The sequence below is a fragment of the Arvicanthis niloticus genome, chromosome X (assembly GCF_011762505.2).
Source record: "Arvicanthis niloticus isolate mArvNil1 chromosome X, mArvNil1.pat.X, whole genome shotgun sequence".
NCBI lineage: Eukaryota > Metazoa > Chordata > Mammalia > Rodentia > Muridae > Arvicanthis > Arvicanthis niloticus.
Genome location: NC_047679.1, coordinates 12,234,334 through 12,254,446, shown reverse-complemented (window position 1 = coordinate 12,254,446; position 20,113 = coordinate 12,234,334). Strand labels below are relative to the sequence as shown.

The 20,113-nt window shown below is 40.6% G+C and overlaps 1 protein-coding gene across 1 annotated transcript in view; it reads left to right on the top strand.

Moving 5' to 3' along the window:
* Positions 1 to 20,113, top strand: part of Dgkk (diacylglycerol kinase kappa) — a 134,507-nt gene that overhangs the window by 108,231 nt on the left and 6,163 nt on the right. Inside the window, exons 14-26 of the mRNA XM_034486088.2 lie at positions 2,907 to 3,006; positions 3,804 to 4,032; positions 5,828 to 5,938; positions 6,391 to 6,487; positions 7,786 to 7,893; positions 10,692 to 10,788; positions 11,031 to 11,138; positions 11,767 to 11,880; positions 12,223 to 12,357; positions 13,420 to 13,580; positions 14,386 to 14,527; positions 16,147 to 16,233; positions 19,674 to 19,784. Of these exons, the coding sequence (XP_034341979.1) occupies positions 2,907 to 3,006; positions 3,804 to 4,032; positions 5,828 to 5,938; positions 6,391 to 6,487; positions 7,786 to 7,893; positions 10,692 to 10,788; positions 11,031 to 11,138; positions 11,767 to 11,880; positions 12,223 to 12,357; positions 13,420 to 13,580; positions 14,386 to 14,527; positions 16,147 to 16,233; positions 19,674 to 19,784 (1,600 nt within the window). The remainder of the gene's footprint in view (positions 1 to 2,906; positions 3,007 to 3,803; positions 4,033 to 5,827; positions 5,939 to 6,390; positions 6,488 to 7,785; positions 7,894 to 10,691; positions 10,789 to 11,030; positions 11,139 to 11,766; positions 11,881 to 12,222; positions 12,358 to 13,419; positions 13,581 to 14,385; positions 14,528 to 16,146; positions 16,234 to 19,673; positions 19,785 to 20,113) is intronic.

Genomic DNA, 20,113 nt, shown 5'->3' with positions numbered 1-20,113 from the left:
CACCCACAGGTTGAGAAGTGCTGCTCAATTCAGTCGTAATTACCTGATAGTCCATCTTCCACATGATTCATCCTACTGGCGAGGCTTTTCACTGAAGTTTTTATTTGATCTAGTATGTTTTTCATTTTCATCATTATTATGGTTTGAGGTTTTTAGGTATGCCTATTTCTTTATTAAATTCTATTTTCATATCCTGAACTGATTTTCTTGTTTCATTCAGCTATCTCTTTGTGTTATTTTTGAAACTATTGGAGTTCTCTTTGAGATATTCTTACATATGTGTAATTATTGCTTTGCATTCTGTAGCTTGAATTTTGTCTAATTCATTTTGCCTGGGAGTCATTAATATGGGGTTGGTAATTTTTGGAGGAGATAAGCTATCTTGGGTTTTCTTGTTACTTGGGGTTTTGTACTGGGATCAGCCTTTTGAGAATTAAGATGCATTGTTTTATTTTTGTTTTTTGATTCTGGTTGCCTCTCTTCTTTCAATGAGTATGTTTGCAGTGCTCAGGAGAGACTAGGTTGCAGCAGGTGTGGTACTGTTTTCATCTGTTAGACTAGTGTTCTGGGCACCAGGCTCTATCTCCAGTCTAAGGGCTGACTACTGTCTGAAGCACCGGTTCGAACACTCAAATAGTAGAAAGTATCTATGAAGCAGACACTTAGTACTGACTACTTTAGGGAATAAAGGGCCCCCAATGCTGCTGTGTATGCATACTCATATGTTAATATGAGCAGAATAGAAAAGAAAAGGGGAGGTAAACAATCCCATTGAGTCTAGTGGTGAGTGTTATGTTCTTACATTGGAAGTAGGAGTGGGAATGATTGAGGCAAAGGAGAAATGAAGTTAATACATTGGAGTTTTCATTAATGGTAGATTAAAAAGAAGAAGTAAAGATACCTGTCCCAATGCCATAAACAAGGCCAGCCTTTAGGTTTTAGGAGATGTAAAATACTAAGGAATGCATATGGAGAAAGAGGAAGGAAGAAACAAATGGAAAGCAAAAAAGGGAGTAAAACAGCAAAAGGTGTGAACAGCAGGGGACACTGTTGGCCTGCTATAATGCCCTACTGTGCATCATACATAAGAACTAGCTGTGGAAGAAGGCAGTGCGGTGGGTGGAGATATACGAAAACAAGATCGCTGTCCTGAATGTCGTTTTATTTTGTTTGGGCTTTTTTTTTTCCCTCTTTGTTAGAGCCACTTGTTTTTCTCTCTTGTCCTGGTCCTGGCTCTAGTCACACTCAGTGTTGATTTTTACCAGTCCAGTTCTTCCTGTGTGGGCTCCCGGGCTGTCTTGTGTATAGTTTTCTTGAGTCTGTTCTGTGGGCTGTGGGTAGCTAAGACAAACTCCATCTAGCCACACTGGCTGCAATCACATAAAGTCAGTAGCAGCTGCTCGCTCTGTAGTAGTCAAAGCACTGTTTAGAGCAGAGCTTTGCCTAACTCTCCTTTGCCTTTCCCACCGTGTTAGTTACTGGTGGTAGCCCTGGCAGCACTCACTGGGAAATCCTTCTATGAAATCTCTACCAATACCCCCTTTGAATTCTTTTAGCCTATTTTACATGAAGTAAAATGGCCGTATTGTGGTGGTGCCTGCATTGGTTGCAATAGCAGCAGGTTCAAGCCACTAATAGAGATGTTCTATGAGCTTGATGGTATCTGAGGTTTATTGGGGGTATTGATCAAGTAGACTCTAGGACTGGAGAAGAAGCTGATTGGATGTTAATGTATTTAGGTTCCTTTTAATTCCTTAACTGTAATAAGCTAGTCATGCTGCAGCATGGCCCCTAGTCCACCATTTTACCCAGAAGTCCTGCTTATTGACTTTTTCATTTCCAGCATGATTTCAGTTTAAGTTTCTTCAGTAATTTTATCTCATTACTGAATTCTCTTTTTATAACTTGTATTGACTTCTTTATCTCTTTTGTTCTCTTAGAGACTATTCTTGTCTTCTTTGAGTTGTTTGGACATACTTATAATCGTTCTAATTCTTTCTCTGAAATTCTCCCCAGTCCTTTTCATTGGGATTCATTATTATGAGAACAGTAATTTTTTGTGGAGATACATTTCCTTGGATTGGCATGCCAATTTTGTTTGTTTGTTTCTGCCCCGGGACTTGTACATCTGAAGTTATTAATGCCCAGTGAGTGGAAACAGGAGCTGGGGGCTGATGTTCTAGAGACTGCTGACATTTCAGGTCCAGGAGCTAAGGCATCTGCAGAAGTATGCGTGGGGTCCCTGCGGACTCCTTACCTCTAGGCATCAGGAACTAATGGGTGACAGAAGTCAGGGTCCTAGGTTCCATCAGCCCCAGAAGTTAGGGGACATTTGAACCAAATGTTCAGGGTCCAGGGACTGATGCCTTACCTGTGTGCTGTCTTATAACTCATGTAACACACCCCCCTCCTAAACATTTGGCTCATTCACTTTCCCTAGCACTCTTGGCCCCTCCACTACACTCTCATCTGAGAAGCACTAATCACACACACACACACACGAAAGACATTCCCTTGTGTCATTGCATTTACACTTTATCAGGTAGCCCTTGGACCAGCACTGATTGACCCACGGTGAAAATGTTAGCCAAGCAAAGTCTCTTATTCTGGTAATTTACAACCATCACTTAGAAATGTTGGCAAATCTATCTCAAGTACATCCCTTGGGAAGTGGGGTGAAACTGGACCTAAGTGGGAAAGGAACAAACTTCATCCCATGTACAGAGAAAAATAAAACATGGAAAGAAGGATGGGAAGTCAGAAAGTGGACAGAGAAGGCAGGATATGTTGTGAAGGAGAGATGGAACAGGGAGGAAGATATATATATATAGTGATGCTACTATATGAGACAAGGGCTCTAGGTCTCACAGGTTCTAACACATATGTTTCTACCCCATTTTTTCCAGATTCCTGTGCTCAGCAGTGGAAGATTTTGTGGATGATATTGTAAAGGCCTGGCACCAAATAAAACAGAACAGCACAGCAGTGGAGTCTGTGATTTTGAAAGTAAGTGTCCTTTCCTACTGTTTCATCCCTTTTGTGAGCCAGGACTCACTTTTTCAATAAAATAAAATGCGCCTCTTACTGGAGAATCATAAAGTAGTGGCAAAGTTAAGTAGCTGCTTAATCTTCTGATGAAGATCATCACTTTCATCTTTGCCAAATGAAGACTGATACTTTTATGCATATCCACATGGATATGCACCAAAGCATGCATAAAGATATATGCATATAAATTCACAAAAGGTGGAGATATTATTCAGTAGAATGCTTCATATGTGAGTGTAAAGCCACATAATTTAGTCCCAGCATTGCAAACATATTTATACAATAGAAATATGCCAGGTTGCAGAGGGTGGGGCATGGCTCAACAGTTAAAGTGCTTCCTATATAAATGTGAAGACTGAAGTTTGGAACTGCAGAAACCCGCACAACATCTGGGTGAGCACTGTTAACTCCAGCTCTGGAGAGTGGAGACAGGGGATTCCAGAAACAATCTGGCTAGAGACTATTCATATTAGGGAGCTGGGAATTTGCTTCGGAGTCCTGGCTCAGTGAATTGGGCCGAAGAGTGATTGAGGCTAATCCTGACATTAACTTCTGGTCTCCACCCCCCCCCACACACACACATGTGCACCCACATATGTGCAAAACATGCACATACATGAACAGGCATACCACATACACATCACCAGCTCACATGTGGAATTCTATGCAGTGTCACTCTTCGACCTCCCCCATAGCATCCCTACTCCTCATTCTGTCTTTCCTAACAATACCCCATTTCCTTCTTCCCACTATAGAGCGACTTAATGTATGATAAACTCAGTGTCGTTATTGATCTCCTGGCTGAGGATGCAGTAGCTGCCTCTGCTGAGAGGACAGCCACGGCATATGGAAGCAGAAGTGAAGCAGATGGAAAACTCTTCTTGTCTCAACTGGACCACATAGCAAAGACCAAACTGGAGTTGTCGGAAAGGGCTCAGAAACTCCAGCAATCCTTGAAGCTCATTATATTCCAGGTCGAACAAGGTAAGGTGTTTAAAGTTATTGTGACTAGGATAGCAAAAAGAAAAGGTTCATCCTATGAACGGTTTCATGACCTCCCTTAGTCTGGGTTTGCTATCACCTCACTGACAACACTTGACGGGATTCTGTGTCAGTGTTGTATTCTAAGTCACTCCTCTGACTGTTGACTTGCAAAGCTTCAGTCCAGATAAGCTATCCTTTTGACTTCTCCTTTCCTGGCCCTCAGTTCCTACACTTCTCTATTTTTGGAACTGACATGTATCCTAAACAACTACAAGGGATGTAAGGAACAGGGGCTGAGAGTTCGGTCAGCCTCGCTTCTTGTGTGGTGTTCATCTTTGCATGCCTTGGACACTCGTAGTCAGGCATATGGAGCCTGAGAATAGTCTTGCTGACTTGACAGTGTCTGTTATCACCCAGAATTCTTGACAGTTCCCAAAGTCCCAGCAGAGTATGAAGTTTTAAACTTCCACAAGTTCCTCATATAGTATTTTTGATGACCTCTTTATCTACACAATGCTCCTTCGAAAAATAAATTTTAAAAATGCTACATGGTAAAGTGTATTCTACCTGAGCTATTGGAACTGAGCAGAAGTCCCATATAACATGGAATTCTTTCCTGCTAGCCTTTGGTACCTGTCCCTGCTTTGATACCTTTAGGAGAAACCTTAACCATGTTCTGAGAATGTCCATCTCCCTTTTATACTCTGGAATTATTAAATAATCACTTTCTTCTTCTTTCTGTTTCTATAGTTAGTTTCCAGGAATTAATCACTTTTGTCTCTATTTCTGTAGTGACAAATGAAATTAAATTGACTTGGCCATAGCTCCATCACAACCGATCGTTAGTCTGTCCCCTCGACAAATGTTAAATTTAAAGGTTAGAGTTTGTAGTCATGGGACAAATAAAGACTTGGCAGGAAGCTAGTGAGTGACCATGTGAGACTTGGCACAAGCTTAACACATGAGCTGTAGCACCACATAGGCTGACAACAAAGATAGAAACCTCTCAAATATCCGGAGGACTGCGTGAGACATTTGAGTAACCAGTAATGGGCCAGGGAGATGGCTCAGTGGGTAATGCAGGTACTGAGCACAGCTAACAACCTGAGTTTGAGTCCTCAGAGCCCATCTACAAGCAGGATGTGGTAACAGATATATTTGTAAACTCAGTGTGCCTCTTTGGGGGAGTGGGAAGAAGAGACACAAGAGAATCATTGGAAGCTTGTGGGCTAGCCTGCAGCAAGAAATAAGAGATATCCTATCCCTAGCAAGATAAAAAATGAGAACTGATTCCTGAGGTTTTCCTCTGACTTCTACTTGTTTATTGTGGCATGCAAGTACCTGCTCTCTCTCTCTCTCTCTCTCTCTCTCTCTCTCTCTCTCTCTCTCTCACACACACACACACACACACACACGCATCATACACATATACCATGCACACACACCTATCACACATGCATGCACCCACATAGTATGTGAGTATATGAAGTAACAAAATGGGATAGAAGGGAATCAGGATCTCCACCCTAATATTTGTATCACCCCTCCCAAGTGTCTGCTCACAACTATGTGTTTTGTGTGGGTGACAGAAAAAGGATAACATAGATCTTTAAAAGACTTGGAATGATATGATAAAACTTGTGGGCATACAAGCAGCATCAAGAAGGAAAATTGGAATCTCACTGTCTCCCTACATATGTGTGCTCAGAAACTGTTTGATACATGTGAGCAATCGTCATCCTTCTCTACTTCTTTCTTCCATACCCTCTTGCCTCCCTCCACTTCTTCTCTGTAGTTCTGGATGAAGAAAGCAGACAGAGCTTATCAGTTAAGAACTTTACTTCATCTTTGTTCCTGGGAGACGGAGAAGATGACTCAGACGACTATGACCAAAGCCCAAGACATCGTAAGGATCTTCCTTCTCTTATTTTACTCTACCGCACTGCCACCTAGTTTCCAAGGAATAAATACATGTTCACATCTCTGCCTTCCCCCATGACCCCACTCCCTAGCAGACATCCCTCACTCTTCTCCAGAAACTTGACACTATTCCACAATGTCCACAGCACTGACTATGTTGGACACTTTGAAAATACTGGTCTGATGAAAGTTAGGGTGTGAATTTGTTTTCACTGACAGCCAGCAAATGCCTCAGCTCAATGAAAGTCCCTATCCATCTAAAAGCACCTAAGGGGGGGGGGGCCCTATGGTGTGAGGACACTGAAGTTTATTTAGGAGAAAGACATTGATCTTGATCCTCACCTCAGGGAAAGCAGGGCAGATTACAGGTGGGGAGAATGGCTTTCTGTTGGCATCAGTCTCCAAGGTGATGATTTTTTTTTGTGTGTGTGTGTTTAGGTTCTCGATGTGACACCTTATGTTCTATACCTTCTCTTCGAAGTGAAGACCTAGATAACCTTGACTTAGAAAACTTACATACTACACCTGAAATGATGTAAGTATGCAGTCTGTGACCTTTTAATGGTGTTTCTGTCTCTCCTGTTGGCAGTAGAATCTTGCCGTGTTCCAGAGTCAAATTCTGATTTGTTAAGTTTAGATATGAAAAGGACTTGCACTGAGCTGCACTTGATACTCATAGTTAAGTGCTATATAGGCCTTGAAAAAAAACATAATGAAGGGACTTGATAGGAAATCCAAGGACAATTATCTCACCTGTCCTACTTCTCTGAACTATCCCAGCAGCCAAATTCTACCACACTCAGGCATTTGGAGTTCTGCTAGATCCCTTGGGTAAGACATTCGTCAGAGAAACTCCAAATTCTCACTGTGGTCGAGGGAGGCAAAGGCGATGCAAGTTCAGTGACTGATGTAAATCTCCCTGGGCCTGAATCAGGCAAACTGTGCCCTTTTCAGTTTCCTAAGAGAAAGACACAACTAGCAAGTATCTCTTGAATCATTTATTGAAGAATGTAATTCATACGTTTCCAACAGCTCCCCCCGCCCCCACAAAGCCGTCACTTCACCCTTCCTGTTTGAGGTCTCTTATGAGTTCTGATAAGCAATACAGTGGCACACGCTTAACAGCAGCTGTGCAAGAGGACTATCTGATTCATTCCTGGTGTAAACCCCTCCCCTCCTGTAGCCTATTCCAAGCAACTGAGATGTCTTTGGATGCAGAATTGGGAAGGAGCATACATAGTTTATATAGGCTGGAATTAGCTTTGGGATACCCTAGTTTTGAGATTGATTCCTAGATGAATGCAAGAAACTAAAAACTATTTGTTTCGTCATCATTGTCATTGTTGTTATACCCTCTTTTACCAGAGTTTCCTCTCAAATTTGAAATAGGTAAACCTTTTTTTTTTTTTTCCAGTGTGAAAGTGTCAGGAAGTTGTCAGACATCACTGACACTAGTAATGTAGACTAAATAGCCAAAATACATTTGCAACTAAGATACTCCAAAATTAGTTATGGGATCACCTCATGAGTATTCATTCCCTTCTATGTGGAAAGATATGACTCATATCTGGGGCCTACAAATACAACTAAGGTTACAAATTTTGCTTCTTTGATATGAGGCATAATGCCACCAAAGTTTCCAGGCTGACTGGTCATTCTCTCTCAGAACTGACAGGTTACTTTGGGGCACAAATGGAAACCATATGGCTTGTCCCAGGGGAGGAGCCTTCCCTCAGTTATTTTTCATTATGTGGATGCTGTCTGTTGCCTGGTGGTAGTAGTATCTCTCCCTTTCCTGCTTTAGTGTCTTCCTTCTTCCCTGTCTAATTTCAGACGCTTCAAAGAAAAGTGTGTCATGAACAACTACTTTGGAATTGGACTAGATGCAAAAATTTCACTGGAGTTCAATGCCAGAAGAGAAGAACACCCAGAACAATACAAGTAAGGAGAAGAAGCTCATCTCTCCGGATAAACACACACAATCACAGTACACATAAATATTCCTATATCAGACAAGCAACCGAAAGACTAAGGTCCTTGGGAAGTAATATACATAGGTTCCAAGACAAGCCTAGTGGGGACAGTGCATCCAGAAAGCTGGGCTGCTTTATGATAATTACCCTGGCTTCATACATTTGTACTTCCATTCCATAGACTACCCTGGAGGATTTCTGTTACTGCTGTTGAGAACTGATTGCATTGAATTTTATTTCAAAGAGTTTAACTGGGCCCTAATGAGGGCTCCAAATCTGCTTTGGCTTGACAGGGCTACTACGAAGTATCCAGGATGCTTCTATTGTTTTCTGGTGTTGCAGAATGGGTTCTCTGGACCCACTGATTAGTATTGGCCCACCTGGTACCTTCTGGTAGCTTTATCCTACAGATGCATCTTAAGACAGCCTCAGAGTTCTTATAAATTGAAAGTATAAGTTTAAAGGACCACCCACCATCTGCCATTGCCACTAGCATCTCTTTCTCAGACAAAGCCTGGGATGAGGGTGAACTATATTAGTTTCTCTCAGTTTAGTAGTGTCTTTTTGTTTTCTTATTGATATATTTTTAAGTATAAAATTTTTCAATTTTTATAAAGCCTAGTTAATTTTTTGTCTTTATGGACCATGTCTCTAATCTAACTAATCTAACTCAAGGTCAGAAAATGTTGTTTTCTTCCAAAATTGGACTGTTTACACTCTTACATTGATGTCTGATGTACTTCAATTTCTTTTTTCTGTATGTATGGTATGAGCTAATGCTCTAAATTCATCCTTTTGCATGAAGATGCTGTCCTAGTCCCTATTCTATTGCTGTGAAAAGACAGTGACCAAGGCAACTCTTATAAAGAAAATTATTTAATTAGGGCTGGCTTACAGTTTCAGAGTTTAAGTTCATTATCATCATGGCAGGAAGCATGGCAGCAGGCATGGTGCCGGAGCAGTTGCTGAGAGTTCTGTATCCTGATCCACTGGTCATGAGAAAGAGAGAAACACTGGGCCAGATGTGGGCTTTTGAAAACATCAAAGCCCACCCCACCCAGTGACATACTTCTTCCAGCAAGGCCACACCCCCTAATCTTTCTAAACCTATCAAAGAGTTCTGTCCCTGCTCACTAAGCAGTCAATTATATGAGCCTATATGTGGCATTTGTATCCAAACCACCACCAATACCTCATTTACCTCAGGACCATATCTTTTCAAAAAGTTATCATTTTCCCAATTAATTATGTTAACATCTTTTTAAAAAATCAATTGACCATAAATGTAAAGGTTTATTTCTAGACCCTTCATTTCACTGATCTTTCTGTCCATCCTGTGCAAGTAACACACTACTTTAATAACTGTAGGCTTGAAATAACTTTAGAGATAGGGAGATGAAGGTCTCCAATCTTGTGCTTATTTTATCTATCTATCTATCTATCTATCTATCTATCTATCTATCTATCTATCTATCTAGTTAGTTAAGTTAGTTAATTTTACAGAATCTTTTTTCTAGGTATATTCGTTTTTATAGATGATGAAATTCAAATGCCCCAAAAGCTTTTGGTTTCAGAATACAAATAATTTTGTACTAGCCTTGTATATTTTAAAACATTTCCTATGATAGCTCATTTCTATGACCTTGAAAGTTCATAAATGATAGTCAACTCTTAGAAAGTATAAGCTCTCTGTTTTTATACAAGATCCTATAGTTAATAAGACCTTATTATTCTTAACTCCGTCTAAAGTCTCATGTTATCTCTTGCCTGTTCCATATTTTCTCTATCCTAAGCACACAAAGATTAACATGTAAGATGTTCCATATTTATAGGATAAAGTACACTGTTTCAATACCTGTATATAATATATGTTCTCAAAACAGCATCATTAGTATTTGTCTCTCCTTATGACAATGTCTAGATTCATACTGATCTTTCTTTTTCTGTTATTGGTAAAATATGTAATAAGCTTTTGCAAATTATCATACATATAATTTAGGTGAGCACTGTACCTCTTGTCCATGACATTTATTACTGCACCAAAAATTCACTCCTCACTCATATTTGCACCAATGACAAAAAAGCAATTTAATTTTCAAGTTCTGGTCAGAAATGAGAAATAAAATTCCTTCCCATCTTCACATAATTTCTTTTAGGTTTTTTTAAAGATATAATTTGTTTAGTTATTTACACCTTCAGAAAATTATGAGAAGCAAATCATAATTCTATTTCCCTTATACATTTCTTTTAAAAAGTATTTCTGTCAATTCCCACATATCCAAGAAATATGATAATTCTTGTCATATTAAAGTACCAATTTTCTTTTTTTAGTGTGAATGAATTATTACATATAAACCTATGTTTTCATTCAGGTTGCAGTCTTAAGCTAGTTAAATAAAATGGATATTGATATATCAGACTATCAAATATTATCATTCAAAATAAAAGTTCTTTAGTTTTAATAAGCCACTGTGTCCAAATAGTCTTGCCCACATGTACATTAGAGCATGGCCAACCTACCGAGGAGGATAAGAAAATTGAAATGTATTCCAGAAGAAATGGTTGGACAAGGGGATAAGAGATGAATATAACTGAAATACGTTATATGTATGTATGAGCTTCTCAAAGAATAAACTTAAAGTATTATATTGAAAAAACAAAACTAGGCACTTGAGAAAGAAGATATTTCCCTCTTCCTGTCTTTCCCCATCCACTCACGCCTATCTCACTTACCTTCTATCTTTTTCTACTCTTCTCTCTCTGTAGTAGCCGCATTAAGAACAAACTATGGTATGGTCTTCTGGGAAGCAAGGAACTGCTGCAGCGCTCTTACAGGAAACTGGAAGAGCGAATACACCTTGAGGTTAGTAGAAAAGGGCATGGAGAAAGGAAATCTTGAGACAGTGGAAATCACCTCTCCACTGTATCTTTGCTTCTTCTAAACCTTAACTCTGGGGAGCCTGACTTACAGCCATAGGAACAAGGCACAAGGTTTGATTTCTATTTCATACATAAGGAAATGATAGTATGCAGAGAAGACCAAGCCCTTCCCCATCTCTGTATCTGAAAAGCCGAGCAATAAGAGCTACTCTTTTTTTTTCTCAGTGTGATGGAGAAGCTATCTCCTTGCCAAACCTTCAAGGCATTGTAGTGCTCAACATTACCAGCTATGCTGGAGGTGTCAACTTCTGGGGAAGGACCAGAGCAACCACAGTGAGTATGGAATGAAGAATAGGGTGGGCAAAAGGAGTGACTCTGCTCAGTTGTCTCAGAAAGGAAAGAACAGGGCTGACTGGAATGGAAAGTAGACAGTAGGGAAGATTAGACAGGCTCGAGACCCTTGTTAACAGGCTTGTGTAGGACCAGCTTTTTAAAACAGGTGCCATTCCAGAGCACAAGAACCCTAGAATTATGTCAAGTGATACCTGGGTTTTGACTTTCCCATTACTAAGGCCTGAAAAAAATACTCAGAAATTTACCTAGGAGGCTATGTTCTTTAGCCCAAGATAGTTTGTCAGTAAAAACATCTCAGAAAGGAACCATGAGCTCTGTTTCATGTAAGTCTATGAAACCAATAGAACTGATCTTGGGAATTCATGATGCTGCACTGAACAGGGAAGAAATTGGAATGATTTTTGATTTCTGAAGGAGCTCAAATGTGTTGCAAGCATAATTCCCTCCTCCAATCTTGGCTTCCTTACCTTAGTTTTCCCTCTCAGTATAATTTTCTCATTTATTCATGTGCTAGAAAAAATGTTGCCAGTAGTCCTCAGAGTGCATTTACTTATTATAGACAAAGTTGGATTCTTGGGAGAATCTTGACATGGTTCTTCCTTCCTAGGAATATGAGGCCCCTGCAATGGATGATGGGAGGCTAGAGGTTGTGGCAATCTTTGGTTCTGTGCAGATGGCTATGTCCCGTATCATCAACATGCATCGTCATCGAATTGCGCAGGTAGGCAAGGGTTGGGTGGATACAAATATGGGGTAAATTTCCCAGCTACAACCCAAAGATGTGAGGTAATACTAGCAAATACCTGCTTGTAAGAATTCCTGGGTAGAGGAAGTAGACATTCTGTAGGCAGTAAGGTTAGTGATTGTTGTTGAATGTAGAGGTGGCAGGGACCAAAGAAGCAAAAAGCTCATAGGTAATACATGCTCCTCCCTGGGATGATCTGATTCATATCTTCTGCCAGTGTCTCTTCAAATACACATTCACACTGTGATCCAATACCAGATTAGTCCACACTCATCTCCTAATTTGTCTCCCTTTTTGTTCTCTCTTCTTCTCTGATAGTGCCATGAGGTGGTAATAACTATTGATGGTGAAGAAGGTATCCCAGTGCAGGTGGATGGGGAAGCCTGGATTCAGAAACCAGGCATTATCAAGATTAAATACAAGAATGCTGCCCAGATGTTGATGAGAGATCGGGTAAGAGAAAAGTTCATACGTGTTCCTATGTTGCCTCATTCATAGCTACCACATTTCTAGTCCAGAAGAATTCCCCAAAGGGAGCTCTGCATGTCCCTTGTATCAGGCACCTTGAATGGTAGAAGTGTATTCTCCTAGGTACCATACCAAATTTAATGAACTGAATAAAAAAGTGGTGACTCCTAAAAGCTCAAGACACTGCCCAAAAGACACTGTCTCCTTTTCAACAATGCCCTCCACCCTATACTGCACAGAGAACTAAAACCCTTTGGTGGTGAAGAAATATACTCTTTCAATAACAATGCCTATATTGAATTTGTTTTGGGGGGCCACCTATAGGATTTCTTAAAATATTACATTTACAGATGTCATAAACTTCTGCTAAATAAAAAGGTACAATAATGAGACAAATGTCTCATTATTGATCATCTGTTTGGGGCTTGGAGGCCATCGTTTTGAATTGTGAACATAAACAATACCAAGAGGGAGGGAGGGAATGTCCATCTAATGAAATGCCAACTTCGCCTGGGCACATTGCATATATCATCTGACATAGGTTCCCCAAAGAATCCTATGAGGAAGAGGCATTTATTTCCACATTGAGAGCTTAAATAACTTCAAATCGTCACATAACTCATAAATGAAAAAGCAAGACTGAAAAATAAATTTCCCATGTCTGACTCTAAATCTCATCACAAGTGTGTGTGTGTGTGTGTGTGTGTGTGTGTGTGTGTGTGTGTGTGTGTGTATGGAAAAGAATGGGGCATAAAAAGGTGTTCCACTGTCTTATCAGTCACCATGCGACCTTCTAGGTAATAGACATTTTGCCTAATTCAAGACTGGTGTCCCATGAGCCAGTGTACTGACAATGAAAACTGAACTACATTATACAGAAGATACACTGATGAAAAATCTATATAAATAAGAGTATGGGGTAATGAAGAAGGAAGTATTCACCTATAACCCATATTACCTACAAAATGCCATACTTATAGACAAATCTGCTATGTGTCTTCAGAGCTACAACAGTCAATTACAACCTGCCACTATATTCATTTCTAGGACTTTGAGAACTCAATGAAAACATGGGAATCTAAGCATACTGAACTCCAAGCTGTCCAACCACCCTACCTGGATTTCCAGGAATCTCAAGACAGCCTCTCTGATGGAGAGTATGCCCAGATGCAGCACTTGGCTCGGCTTGCAGAAAACCTCATTAGCAGGTAAGAGGAATGAACTTAAGACAGGGCTGGAAAACAAAACTGGGATAGGGAGAGACACTCAGTTGATTTCTGTTGACTACTGGGGAGCTTGCCTCAGAAAGGAATCTAAGTGCTGAAAATTAGGGCCCTGCCAATCCATGTAAGACATATTCTTTGGAATGAGCAGTAAGCCATCTTTCATTCTCCTCGTTAGAGCTAGAGGTGGATTTTTATTTCCTTTGCTTTTCAAGACCCAGTAAGAATAACAATAATGTTTATTCGAGGACAGCAAAATGGTTCATGGAGTGAAGGTACTTGTCATTAAACCTGACCATCTGAGTTTGAGCCTTAGGTCCCCACATGGTAGATTGAGAGAATCAACTCCTGAAACTTGCCCTCCACACACACACACACACACACACACACACACACACACACACTGACATGTATGCACACACATACACACAAATAAATAAATAAATAAGTAAATCATTTTAAAAGATGTTTATCCTTGCCCTTAACTCTCAGAAAGCCCTTGAAGTTTGAGCAAGAGCTAGCTCTGCTTCTCTATTTTTGTTTCTCATCCAATTCAAGTTCCCAGTATCCAAGTCCAAGCTAAACTAAGAAGAACCAGTGTAAGTACTTAGCGAAGAATAAAAACATTTGCCAGCATCCCTGGATGCCTAGTGAAGAACAGAAATAGCAAGAGGGAAAGGGGTTCAAATCTAGTACTGAGACTCTTCATTTTGATCCACATTCCAAACCACCAGCTCCCTCACATCTTAAATCCATAGTAATGAACTCACCTGTCTTTGCTTTATTACAGACTTACTGACCTAAGCAAGGTCCACCAGCACGTGTCTGTCCTCATGGATTCTGTGAATGCCAGTGCTAACATACTGAATGATGTGTTCTATAGCCAAGACAGTGCCAATGAAGCAGGTGCAGCGTCCTGTATTCCCATCGAGGTAAGGGGAGGAAATAAGCAGATGAAATAAAAGTGCCAGACTTCATAGGAAAGGGGGTCAGAAAGAAAGTGAAACAAAACTTAAGTGAGGAACATATGCAAGCAAAACCTGATGGGTGGAGTAGACATGGTGTTGAGGCCATGGGTAAGTAGTGGAAGTGCTTCTTATGCAAGCATGAGTGACAGAGTCCATATCCTAAGCACCCTCATTAACAGTCAGGCATGGCAGCAAGCATCTTAATTCCAGCACTGGAAGGCAGAGACAGGAGGATCTCAGAGGCTTTCTGGCCAGTCAGTCTAGCCAAATCTGTGAGTTCCAGGTCCAGACGGACCCCTGTCTCAAAACTATAACGTGAACTGCAGTTGAGAAAGACACCTCACAACTATCTCTGGCTTCTACAGGAACACACACACACACACACACACACTCATGTATCCTTACACACATGCATATATTTTACACACATACAACCACACAAAAATTGAAAAGTAAAGTAATAGCGTGGATAAGAATACAGGCATTCCTTAGATGATTACAAGGCTGAGATGGCTGCTGGGGAATGCCATACCATATTTCATCATCCTGAGAAGCAGGGCTTGTTCCTAGTAGCTAGCCACCGCATCAGCCTCAGGGGGGAAGTAGTTAATAAATGGAAAGAAACATAGCCTTGAACCTTTCCCATTCCAGTCTATGCCCTGTATAACCGTATAAAGTTATACCTGTCATTGGAACCAGAGATCCAAGATGCTTTTATTTCCCTCTTGACAGCTCCAGATCAGACTTTTAATATTAGATGTGCCATCCCCTGCCAGTACTCACTGCCAGAAGATTTGAGTGTTGCTTTTAAAATGTAATTTAGATTTGGGGATGTAGCTTAGTGACAGAGAACTTGCCTAGCCTGCCTGAGGCCTTGGATATGATCCCAGATATACATAAATATATACAGGCATACACACACACACACACACACACACACACACACACACACACACACTTGCACTAATGCATGTGCACACAGGAGGGGGAAAGGGAAGGTACAGAGCAGAAGGAAAGAGAGAGGGAGATGAAGTGAGACGAGGGAGAGGAGCGACAGAAGGAGAGGGAAGTTCACTATTAGATTAAAAAAATACAATGAGATCAGGATATGTTCAAATGTGAATTAACTTTATTTTAGGCCAGATCCTAGTTGAAGGAGGTCCAAAAGCCATGAGTTTCAAGAAGAGATATAGTTAGACCTATGTCTACCTGCCATGGGAAAGATAGTTTTACTCTAGGGACAAGTCTCCTGAAATTCACCCTCTAATTTGCAAATGTCCTATTTTCCTGTTATCCGCTACATCTAATCAATGATGCCAAAAAAAAAAAAAAGCTAAGCTGTATTATGCCACTTTGCAGGGCACAACAATAGAGATGTATCAGTTGACGGTTGGTATCAATTCCTATTGGTTGATGCTCATGCTGTGCCAGCTGTGGCATATTTTTAATATTACTTTTGCACCTACAGCCATATCCTAATAGTCTGTTCCGACCTTCCCATGGAGAAGCCAACTGCATGCTTACTAACCAGCTCCTCTATTTTGTCCTTTCTCATCTATTCTTTTCCTCTCTTCTCCTCTCAGACTCTAAGCAGAACTGATGCCGTAGACGTTACATTTAGTCTTAAAGGGCTCTACGATGACACTAAAGCTTTCCTGGATGAAAACTTGGTGAGTGCAGGGGGTTGGAGTGTGGGAGGAAAAAACATGTCTTTTGAATATGGTCACAGCTTGTATTTGGTTCCAGGGTATTAGAGACATGTAATCATTGTAAGTAGGGGCGTGCTTCACGATTCCTGCTGTCATCTAGTGTTTGTCCCATGAATATGCTACTGTGTGTGGTATGCTAATCCATAGGGACTACCGTATTTTGGATGAAAGTCTTTCTCTGTTTGGTCAATGTCTCCTGAGACAAGACTAGGCCAACCAGATGCAAGGTGTTCTCATTATACCTGATACAGCTACAAGTGAAAAGAGAGAGCTCTTCAGAGATGCCCTTATCCCAAGTTTCTAAATGTCACCTTCACCATGAAGAAAATAACAGGAAATAGGGGGAAGCTTGGAGGACTCTTAGCTCATATCCAAATTAGCTACCTAATATCCAGATTAACTTCCTAAGGCTGCCATGACTAAGTACCAAGTATTATATGACTTTAAGTAACAGAATATTACTATTTTATCATTCTGGAAACTTCAACATTCAAATTCAAAATGCCAGTAGGCCCATGGTCTCTGTAAAATCCCTAGGGGAAACTTTCTTTGCCTTTTGGTAGCTTCTGGTCATTCCGTGGCCACTTTTTAAAATCCCTGTCATATCAATGAAATACTCTAAACTTGGTTTCCATCTCTAGTGAGTGTCTCTGTCTTCATATAGTCATATTTGGCCAGGATCATTGATAGCAATGGAGTAAGGCCTGCCCTGTCTCTTATGACCTCAGATTAATAGTGAATTACAAATGCAATGACTATAAATCACATACGGGCACATTCTGAAGTACTGGGGATTTTAAACACATATTTGAGGGGTGTACAACACAACCCATAGCACTGACTATGTAACTGCACCTCTTTGCTTTTAGTTCCCCTATCTTCAAGGTAGGAATAGTAGTCCCTACTATCATTTGTTTGGAGGATTTACACAAATAACAAACTATTGTACTTTAAGTGACTGGCAGTACCTGGTACATAGTTATAGCTTAAAAGATGAGCTTTAAAAGTGCACTTTTAAAGCAAAGAGGCGCAGTTTCTTATAAGGTGATGTCCACACATGGGCACAAGGTGACTATGCTCTGAGAAGACAACTGATCACAACTATCCAACTTTGATGCTGTCCCCTGAGGAAGGTGTTGTACGATTGCTTATGATCCAATTTAAGTTGAATTCGAAGAAGGGCTTCTGGGTTGAAACTATAAATGCCCACTGCCTTTGTCATTTGCTTACCTGACTGTCACACTGCCTCGGAAGCAGAATGGCTAAGGCACTCAGACTGCATCACTTCATTATCTGAGTCCAATGCCCAGGGTGTTTTCGCTTTGGACAATTTCAATTAGAATTCTGAACTCAGTGACATTCTCAGCTCAACCACTGGTAGATATGGGAGGTTGACCTCTTGTTGCTACTTAAGTTTTCTTGAAGCTCATAGCTTGGGAGTTGAGCCCTGCTAGACAACAGCCCAACTTGAACATACACTACCATAAAGTGGGGCCTTCAGAATACTTCCTTTTTATAGGACCTGTGAGGCCCCATGCATGTATACACATCAAAATGAGGCTAGAAGGCTCAAAGTGCATAAGAATACCATGTATCTCCAGAAAGGCTGTCATAGAGATAAGGCAGGTACAAGTCATGTTTCCTTTGTGGATTACTCCTCCTCTTGAGGCAGTATAGCAGTAAAAAGAGTAGTTTGGACAAGGGGCGGTATTAGCTTTCTATCACTGTAATGAACACCCAAGAAAATCAACTTACAAGGAGAAAGCTTTGTTTTGGCTCAGTTTTGGAAAGTTTGCCCCTTTGCTTTCAGCATATGGCAGGTCAACAGCATCATGGTGAAGACCATGTGGTAGACTAAAGTTGCTTTCCTCATGGCTGGAAATGAAAAAGAGGGTGACTAAGGACCCACAATCCTTCTCAAAAGCAATGGCCCTCATGACCAGGATATTTCTGACTAGGCTATACCTCTTAATCGGTCCACTACCTCCCAATAGTACCACCCAATAGTACCAGTCTGAGAATTAAGCCTATAATGCATGGGTCTTTAAGGTAAACTGTAGCAGGAATGTAGCTTTTTAGAAAAGGATGAAATGAATGTCATTCACTAATTCCCATTTCCCTTATTTGACATAGATTGGCACATGCTTCTAACCATGCTATATTGTCTTAAGTTGTAAAGCAGGACAAATTATTTTGTATCTATTTATTTCTTATATGATGTTTTAACTGGCCATAACCTCCCTGCCCATTACCTGCCCATTCAATTGTCACACAGTTCTGGCACTAGCTATTGCTACAGCAGCAATTGCCCTGTAAATGGAAAGGGGCCACAGAAATGTTGAACTGAAAGCAGAATGCATGTTAGGAAGGAGAGGTGAGTCCAGGTTAGAAGTCTATGTGCTTTCAGGGGCTGCACACATCAGTGTGCTTCCATGTGCCTGAGTTATTACCTGTTAGAATACAAATGGTCTCACCCACACTGCTGACATGGAACTTAGAGACGGTTTCAAAAGAATATATTGTAAGTCTCCCATGTGCCACACAAAGTTTATTTCGTGTGGTTTGGAGCTTAGTAGTAATCACTTAAATTTGGTTTTCTAAACATATGGGATAAGCCATCTGAAAATATGTTTTTTAATCATGAACAACAAAGAACTAGGGGCTACAGTATAGTCTAGAGAGACAGACCCTCTGCCAGGAAGAGAAAGTTGAAATAGCCTTTCCCTAACCTTGTCGCCTTCATTTAACAAAGTATCTTTTAAATTATAATGTATAATAAAATAACTATTTTTTTTTATCATCTGGATACTTTATATGCCCTTTTGGAATAGTATGAAAGGTCAACTATTAAGTTAGAGCGGTTCTGTCTATCCTTGTAATCTTGAACATTAAATGTCTTTGTTTATGCTCTCTCAACTATGAAATGGGAATGATCATACCTTGTAAGGTTATTGAGAATAGTAAGTGAAATCACGTATTCACAGGACATGATATGCGCAATATGCTCAGAACATAGTGATAGCTTCTATTTAGGTGGATGCTGGTATGGCTCTGGAAATTGGAAGTCAAGAGTAGGAGACCCATGTTCTATACATACATTAAGCTAAAGGAGGAAATCTCAGTGCTAATTCATGCGGGAGAGAAGACCTTCACTTGTGGAACCGAGCATTCCCATCTCCAAGGAGACCTGAGCTATCTGACTATGTCATGGACCTTCTTTTTGGGAAAGAAGAGCTGTCTGCATCTAGTACTAGGTTTAAGAAGTAAACGATCAGATTATAGGCCAAATGAGCTACAGTATGTCTCCTTTATGATCTCTTAGCCACTAGCATGGACTCAGAGTAGAGTCTAAGGCAGATCGCTAGGAAATGTACACTCACTTCTCTCCCTGTCTGTGCCAGTTAAGAGATGTTGAGGATCGGGCCATGCTCCAAACTGCCTTGGATGCCATGAATACAGAGTTGAGAAGGATACTAGCAATTGGCTGGTTAAGTCAACTATTCTTTCCAGAGGTGAGTAAACTGGGGAAGTGGGACACTTCCCTTGGTATAAGATCTCACAGTATGTGGTCAGTACGTGGGATGGGTGTAACAGAGGCCCAATACAGCCTTTAATGTCAGTGTTAATGAAGCATCCTCCTCCTGAATATCCTTATCTTAAATGGACAGAGCAAAGCAGCAAACATGAACAAGTAGGTGGCCACGAAAAAATAACCAGACAGAAGACCCATTCTAAAGCAAGAAAGAATAAAGAAGATCACTTTGTTCACCAGGCTACAAACTGTCTTCTCAGTGTCTTCTGCTAGTACTAAGCGTTATCTGCTACATGCTACCATAGCCAT